The 8,851-nt window shown below is 36.7% G+C and overlaps 2 protein-coding genes across 2 annotated transcripts in view; both read left to right on the top strand.

Annotated features, from left to right (window-relative positions):
* The first annotated feature begins 41 nt into the window (after nt 1-41).
* On the top strand, nt 42-4,981 carry LOC113681309 (large ribosomal subunit protein uL6). The gene is made up of 4 exons (XM_089192818.1): nt 42-915; nt 1,281-1,486; nt 4,044-4,254; nt 4,831-4,981. The coding sequence occupies exons 1-4, from the start codon at nt 870-872 to the stop codon at nt 4,932-4,934; spliced, it is 567 nt and encodes a 188-aa protein (XP_089048944.1). The 5' UTR covers nt 42-869; the 3' UTR covers nt 4,935-4,981.
* A 3,247-nt stretch (nt 4,982-8,228) lies between these two features.
* The window catches only part of LOC113681285 (RING finger protein 150), an 11,070-nt gene continuing 10,447 nt past the window's right edge, over nt 8,229-8,851 (top strand). The window contains exon 1 of the mRNA XM_027198365.2: nt 8,229-8,851. This exon is cut by the window's right edge and continues 235 nt beyond it. Within this exon, the coding sequence (XP_027054166.2) occupies nt 8,382-8,851 (470 nt within the window). The 5' untranslated portion in view covers nt 8,229-8,381.

Below are 8,851 nucleotides of genomic sequence, written 5' to 3'. Positions count from 1 at the left end.
AGGGCCTGGCTACTAAGCACAGTTACAAACTCCAGGTCTTTCTCTTTCCTCCATCTTTAGCAAAGGTAATAATGTTGCTTAGAATCCGGTTATATTTACCCCATCCTTTCATCATCCACAGCTGTTTTTCAAATTATTTTAAACTAAATAAATTTACTTATGGTTTCAATGGATTCTTTACTACGATTAAAGGCTTGGTAACGTACAATCGTCTCGCTAACTAGTAAGGTTGACTCGCATGTTATGTGTTTACAGAAATCACGTCTACATTGCGAGACCGTTCATTGTTTATTCCACTGAAATATATCTGCCTAGATAAAATATATTTGAAATACTCTGGTGAAGGAAAAGAATCTACATCAGATTTTGCCATCTTCATATGCGATCGAAAGTACATTTTTTCAGCTGATCTGTCATCTAAAGAATATTCTTTTTAGCGCTAAACTCGCAAAGTATTTCCCAGATCCACAACTGTTAGTATTACATGCAGCTCTAAATCTTATTGAACGTGACAGTTGATTTCATACACGTTGGCTTCATTGATTCGCTCCAAACTAATAGTGATCAAATGTGAACTAATAAAAATGGCCCTTTTTCTCAGCAAATCTTTTAAGTTTGTGAGTCATCAGTGAACCCACTTTAAACCACAGTGAAGAAGTCTGTTAACCCTTTAACTCCTACGAGTGACCAAGTCATAACCTCTAGAATAAAGTAAATTATTGCCAAGGGGATCAGTTGATCTAATACCAAATTCTCCAAACTAACATCATCAGAATTGTATGTCAGACAGTAAGGAGTATTGATAATAAGATCTTAAAGTGAAAGGGTTAAGTTCTTGTTTGTATTTTTGTTTCAGGTTTTTTGCAGCCATGAAGACCATTCTGGCAAGTGCTACAGTTGACATTCCCGAAAATGGTAACTTCCTCTTTTATTCTGTTTTTTTAACTTGACTATTTTGTTGTGAGTTAAAACAAGACAAGATTCTGATTCAATTTAAAAAAGTTTAACAAAGTTTAATGAACTTATGTCTTTTATCTGGTTGTTTATTTACAAATCCTATATCTGAAAAATGATCATGCAAACCATTTTTTGCTAAATACTAAACAAAGAAACAGATTCGGAAAAGACAAAAACAGAAAGTGGAAAAAGTACACTCCTTTGATTAAGTACCACCTCAAATAAACACCTCAAATTATCCAGAACTTAAAATAGGTGTTTGAATGGCAATTCAAGGATTTTGGATATCCAAGAATTTTTAATTTTCTTTTTTATGTGTGCAGTCACGATCAAGCTGAGAGGTCGTGAAGTGACAGTGAAAGGACCACGTGGTAGCCTGGTAAGAAGTTTCAGACATCTTAACTTGGAGCTTACTCTGCTGAGTAGAAAGAAGCTGCGTGTTGATGTTTGGTTTGCAAAACGCAAACAGCTGGCTTGTGTCAAAACCATATGTACTCATGTGGAAAACATGATCAAGGGAGTTACCTATGTGAGTAGATTTGTAGATAGAAAGCAGATGATGATTAAATTTGTTGCTTAGATTCTCAGTGCATTGTTAAAGAACTACGTATTTGATTCAGTGTTTTCAAATTGTGTTAATCATAGAATAAGAAAGATGTTAAATTTTTAGCTCTGTAAAGAAGCAGTGAAAGATGTTGTTTTTCTCTTGTCACGAGCATGGGGCAAAGATGTTACGATCTCAGTCTGAACTACAATTATTGCCACTCAGGACCATAACTAAGAAAACTTTAGGTGATAGATCATTTATGGCATCTGCTCCTAAACTTTGGAACAGATTGCCATCAAATGTAAGAGCAGTAAATGATCTTAATTGTTTTAAAAGACTTCTTAAAACACATCTCTTTAGACAGGCATTTTCATGTTTGCTTTTATAGTTTGTTTTTAGTTAGTCAAATTGTATATTCTTAGCCTTTTATAGTTCGTTTTCATATTTCAGGGTTTGAGCTAGTATTTGATCACTGGGGGACAATTTGTCCCCTTAGCAAAAATTTTGGAGGACATTTTCATTTTTAGGGGAACAGACAAACTAATTTTTATTCGACATTTTCTTTTTTTACATTCATACTGGCAAGCTGACAAAAACATTTTTTTTACTTGATCCTTGTAAGACTTGTAATACAAGAAAAGTGATACAAAAAAAAAAAGTTATGTTATTGATGTCAAATTTCTTTTTCTCATCATATTTAGACAGAGGATCAATGACTATGCAAGGCATCGCCTTGTAAACTTCAATTCCTTTCTTAATCACTGGTAAACGTAAATGTACTAATTCTTCAGTTGGTTCTAGCCCAAACATCAAGGGCTGTAGAAAAGAGTTGCTGCAGAGTTGAGGTTCTAAAATTTGTACACCCTTCTGCCGTTGCAAAGTGGTTTGTCTTCTTAGATTTCCGACAAAAATAGCAGAACGTCACCTCTTTTTCATAGCGCAACCATGTGTGATCTCGCAACCAAGTTTTCAGGAAAGTTCATGATATTTTTGGTTTCCTTCGATCCTCATTTGTTTCTTCCTGATTAATACACTGTTCTTCTTCTGTATCATTTTTCTCTGATTCACTCTGGCTTCGATTCCAAGTGAAAAAGCTTTCTAATGTTCTAACACGTTTTCGATGTGACATGTTACTGCGCTTTTTACAAACATGCGAATTTTGAAGTTCAAAAGCCAACGGACGATTGGCTTTTGTCGCTGCCATCAATCATCTTAACAGAACTCTTAGGAAACAAAAGTTTACTTTCACAGGTTCAAAAGGTCATGGTTTGCGATTTGTCATTGGTGGATTTCAATCAGTTTCGTGTGTTTCTGTGTTTCAAGGTTCGTTGCTTGTGATCGTAATTATGATTGAGGGCAACGAAAAATGTAATTGTGAAGGCGGCTTTTGAACTTTTGAGTGTGCATGTTTGTGAAAAGCGTAGTAAAGATTGCCACGTGCGTTCACCATGCTTGGTTGAGCATGAGACATACGTGTTCAGTAAAGTGTGACTGAAACGTGACTTTAGAATGAACTTTAAACGTGCAAGAAAATATACTTTCCACGTTCTGTTTTAGCTTGCAATTTCTGTACCGAGATAAAACTCTTCGTGTGTGCTTCCTTTCGATTTTTTTCCCTAAATTTTGAAGGGGACAAATTGTCCCCTTAACCGTTTTTTTAAGGGACAATTTCAATTGCAGTGCGGGATTGGCACAATGGCACGGCCTGGCTCAAACCCTGATATTTTATTTTGCTTAGTCTTATTGTATAGCACATTAGATCATATCCACATGTATTTTGCGCTATTTAAGTTATAAATTATTATTATTATTATTATTAAAAAATTTTTGGAACTTCTTGTATGAACTTTGTAATGGCCTCAGAAGTAGAGAATGGGAGCATTGAATGCAAAGGTTTTGGGTTTAATTCCTCTTGGGGACTCAGTTTTTTCTTTATCTCATGCTCTTGACAAGATGAAAAAACATCTTTTGCTGTGTTAATCAAGTTGTTATTGAATTTTCAAGTCAGTGTTAGGGGGTATATGTGTTTTCTATTCGGGAAAAAATTATTCTGAGTAAATTTTGTTTAAAAATCTGAACATTATGAGGTAGAACTAGAACTTAATGGGAGAGGAATATCTGAATTAAGAAAAGTACTTTGATATCAAACAATTTTTAATATCATTTGAAACTATTTGGGGTGCATTTTGAATTAAGTATAAGAATTCTCTCATTGTTGACTTAACAAAAGGGTAGCAGATTTCTATCCCTACTCAATACCTGTTAATCTTATTTACTTTTTTACAAATGGAATATATTCAATAGAGCTTTTATGAAGGGGTTCTTAGATTGTAGTTTTTCCAAACTCTGACTTTGGAACTAAGTGTTGGAGGCAGGGGTAAACAAGACTGTTTATTTTATAGCTTAGGTTTTTTTTATTTTTACTAAAGAGGTTGATATATCAAACTTCAACTTTATTTTATTCTCCAGAGACAAAAATCACTTTATATATTTAAAATGTTGTTATTATGAATTAATAATGTCATTTCAAATTCTTCAGGGCTACAAGTATAAGATGAAGGCAGTGTATGCTCATTTCCCAATTAACATCACTGTCTCTGAGAATAACACCTTAGTGGAGGTGCGTAACTTCCTTGGTGAGAAGTACATAAGACGTGTGAGAATGAGACCTGGTGTCACATGTGTGAATTCCTCTGTGAAGGATGAGATCATCTTGGAAGGGAATGACATTGAGCTGGTTTCCAACTCTGGTAAGATTGGTGCATAATGGTAGCATGTATTTTTGAATGGTAGAACCCAGTTTTGTTTGTGGTTGAAGAGATGAATTGCAGAAATAGTGTGTCTTTCTCAAAAAAACAATTCACTGAAAGTGGTGTCTAGTGTAACACCTTTTGGTGTTTTTCTCCAATTGGTTGGTGGGTGGCAGGGGGGGAGGATATTACAAGATAATTTGGTCATATTAACAGAGTTGATAATGTAAATCAGCCACTGTGTAGTGTTTCTGAAGCTGATGTTTTGAGCTTTAGTTTACATTATCAACTCAGTTGATAAAACCAAATGTAGGGTTCACTTGATTATAAGCAAAAGAATTGTAAGCAGAACTAAGAAAAATGACATGGAAATGTTGAGACTCTTGATTTTGAGAGCCCACCATGCTTTTGACTTGAGGAGGAAGAAAAGCATCTTTTTTATTCTGATTTCATTGCTGGTGAAAACCATTCTGGGAACATACAAGTACGTTCTTTGTCCTTTTTTTTTTTACTTTCTTGTAAAATTACCAGGCAATCTAAACCCTTTCTCAGAGTTTTGTTTCCTCTCTCTTTCAGCTGCTCTTATCCACCAGTCCACTCTGGTGAAGAACAAAGATATCCGTATGTTCTTGGATGGTATCTATGTATCTGAAAAGACAACTGTTGCACCTGTGGAATGAATGTTTTGCCAAAGGAAATGAATAAAAATACTGTTACCTCTTTCCAAGTGTGTTGCTGAATGCTTGTTGTTGTGTTTTTAAAAAGAACGACGTCTTTAAAGTGAACTAATCTTTTATCGTTAGCCTGTTTATAGCCGCCTGCGACCCTTAAAAAAAGTCGGGAAGGACTCCCTTCTGATTTCTTTTGGAGGGTAGGAGGCAGCAGTACACAGGCTATCAGTCGTGAAATACACACACAGCCTCACATTGCTTGAAGAAACGATTACACATGGTCCAGTTAGGTAACATTACGTGGCGAAAACTGATAGTTAATGCCACTCAATTAAGTAGTACAATCTTTAATGTGCAATCACCATCAAGCTCAAGTTAAATTCATAACAGACGTAAGTGTAGGTAACCAGACAGGGGTGTCCTTAATCGGACTTAGACCTCCGTAAATGGACGGAAGCGTTAAAAATCGGTTGGACCTGTCCAGTCTGGGTTATGTCTTGGTGCTTTTCTGATACGCGATGAATTTTCTTCGTTGTTGCCAACTTCTTTGCGAACGAAGTCGCTACCCTTCTACAGAGTGGTTTTCGTATATTAGCCACGTTCCATGTGTTACATGATCTCTAGAAATCAAACAGTTTAGTTCTGTTTGACTTTATCTCAAGGTTTAGTTTCAAATTTAGATAAGTACATTTTTTGCAATGTTTTAATTGTGCTCTTGAAATAACGTGATGAAAGTTGTTTGCATCGTTTTACTGTCACAAGGGTACGTCCCATTGGCTACATTTCAGATTTGTGAACTAGGTCACTTGTTCGCGATCATAAAGTCGTGACATTCTAAGACAGTGCTTGTTCGTTCGTTCGATTTTTTAAAATTCAATTATTTCTTATGTGCATGATCAAAGTAATTCACAATTTTTTTTGAGTTACTTTTTCTCTTAAAAAAAAAAAAACTATGTTAGCATTAAGAGTGGTGTGTTGCTCGCACCAATGAGATCGCCCCATTTGGGTATTATCTCGCACCATTCAGATTTTCGCATCAGGGTATATATCTCGCACCAAACATACCGCAGCATTTTGATATCCAATCACAGCGTCTAGGGTATGTATCTCGCACCAATCATATCACAGCTTTCTTGAAAGGATATCAAGGAACAAAGAATGACATAAACCATAAATTTTGGGCCAATTTTGATAAGTGTAATGGTTTGTGGCCTTCAAGAGAGCATCTTCAACTAAGGTCGAGATTTATCGGGATGTGAAGGGCTCGCTTTTAACCTTTTTGTATCATTTTTCAGTTGAAACGTGTTTTTCCGCTCCTTTTTGCTCCTTTCCAAATTAGACTTCGCCAGGAGCCCATTACTTCGGTCCATCACGTGTCATTTCCATGTAAACAACCTGTACTTGATCACGTGTTCTAATCGCATTGTCCGACCCCGCTGAAAAAATTCACTCGAAACTAAATGCCTCTGATGGTAAATTTTCCACGCAATTCTCCCGCGTCTTGACTTTTTTTCCACAAATAAAATTCGCTTTTAGCTACCTTAAACTTAATTAAATCGCGTCTTAATTCCTTGTAAACAACCTGCATTTTATCATGTATTTCACACAAAGAGGGCAAAGTCCAGATAGGCAATAACCAATCAAGGATCTCTCTTTGAAATATTATTTTTTTCTCTTGTTCAATGTATCTTTGATTAGGATCTATTGGAGATAGAACAGAGTTTCAGTTTGCTTTTCGTAGTAAAATTACGTGGAATTATACTTTTAAAGTAAATAACTACAGCAAATAATTTTGATTTCCTCTCTGTTAGAGGAACGGAAGTAAGCGTAGTCTCTTTCGCAACCGTTATTTGGTTTCATCATGCAACGTGCTCTCGCTCCGGGGAATATACGGCGTTGTGTAACGAGACCAAACAATAGCTGTGAGGGAAACAACAGTACGTGAGGCACTGATACATTTTATTTTTCCTTAGAAGTTTTCAGACAATAGACCACAAAATGTCTGTGTGAATTCAGATAAATTTGTTTTTTTCTTTCTTTTAAGGTGAAGTAATGCGATATTTTCGTCCGTTTGAAAGTTACTCAAAGTATTCCATCTTAACTCGCCCAGCCCAAAAAATAACTCTTACATGCTACGCATGCCTATGTTTACGATAGGCTGTTTTGATGATGAGCAATTGACGGAGGGCAAACGTTGCCTGTAGCACGCCTCTCAAGGTAGTCTTAGATTGTGTCAGTTCCTTTTTCTTGTGGAACTTAACATTGATTGAAAGCAGAGGAAAAAGGCCTATAGCCGCGAGGGAGCATGGAGCAAGAATGAGAGGCACATATTAAAATTGGGAGAGACAGAACGTGGAACTCACGAAAGAACTGGGACAGAGCATAAGCAGGACACAAAGAACGCTCCTAAGATAAACATCATTGACGACTTTTTTAAACAGAGGGCATAATGAGTTTTCTTATATATATATATGTTGTAAGGCGTCTTCATCGCATTGTCAGCATGCAAAACAAGAGTTTAAAAAGCCCCTATACGTTTACGATTAAATCTAAGGTCAAAGTCTCTTTCCTGATATTCCAGAAGTACACGGAAATGAGAAGTATTGTGACAAACCGACACTGGGTGGGGGCGGGGAGGGGGGTGTTACCCGGAGATGACGAAGTCCAATGTCCGCACGATATCAGGAGAAATTTACTCAGCATTCATTATTCTAAGAATTTTGAAACTTGATATTTTTAGATTTTCTCATCATCATCCTAGAAATTTAAACTGTTTAGCCCGAAACCGGCTCAAAAGTGACATGCATGAAATGCGTCACATTTTTCCAATTATTTAGCGAGTTTTATTTTAGCGACTCTTTGGCCATCTTTTATAGTGAGTCTTTCCGCGAATTTTATTACGACGTTCATCACTGAGCGGCAAAATGAAGGGCACAGGTGTGATAAATTGAGAAATTATGTTCACTATAACAAATAAACGTCATATCATTATGGTGCCTCATGTTACATAATTATTTTGATCGTGGGGCCCAGCAAATCGGGTTTTGGAGAAAAGAATTTCGTCAACGGGGGCGAATATTCTTTCCTCTTCTCACCAACAAGTAATGCTTCCGCTGTTGCTTACACAAGTTTTCAAGAGTGTGCATTTTCACTTTCGGATATAGCTCTGATTTCCTGATCGAGACTGGAACAATATCTTGACGCGATGCTTCCTTCAATTCAAAGCGGAACGATGACGTAGAAAGGAATGGAATATCGACACCAGGTGTGCCAATCAATGATCACGTGACTACTTCTGCTTTTACTGAGGTTTTACACGAGCAGTGAACATGGCGGAAGAATTGAGTTGCTATTTACACTGAAAAATCTTTAAAAATCCTTCGAAACCTGGTACATTCTCTTCTCTACGGCTTATCTTAAAGGATCCTGTAACTTTTAGTCTACTTTGAAATAACAATGGCCATCGCGAGCAGCTTCACAGAGCGTATCAACATCATTTCAGCGCTGTTATTGTTCGTTTGTGTCGTGAATTTTGTCAACTGCAGTTTCTACGATGACGAACAGAAAACTGAGAAATACACAGAAGCAGTATTGAATATAACATTTTGTGGCAGACTCGGTGAGAAATGTAAGATAAAGCCGTTTGATGGAAAGGGAAAATTTGGTAGTAACAGTCCGAAACGCAACGAGAAGGGATGGCTGTATACTTTGATGGGAAATAATGTTAATGGTTGTAACGTATTTAACGTCGCGGTGGACAGAAAGCCATGGATTGCCCTCATTAAAAGGGGAGTGTGTAATTTTAAGGATAAGATCATAAATGCTCGCAATCATAACGCTACGGCAGTTGTTATTTACGACAACAAGGATAGCGACGAGGTTGTCCAAATGTCACATGTTGGGGCAGATACGATTGTTGCTGTCAG

The sequence above is a fragment of the Pocillopora damicornis genome, chromosome 13 (genome assembly GCF_964200805.1).
Source record: "Pocillopora damicornis chromosome 13, jaPocDami1.2, whole genome shotgun sequence".
Lineage (NCBI taxonomy): Eukaryota > Metazoa > Cnidaria > Anthozoa > Scleractinia > Pocilloporidae > Pocillopora > Pocillopora damicornis.
This window is presented reverse-complemented; position numbering and strand designations above follow the sequence as displayed.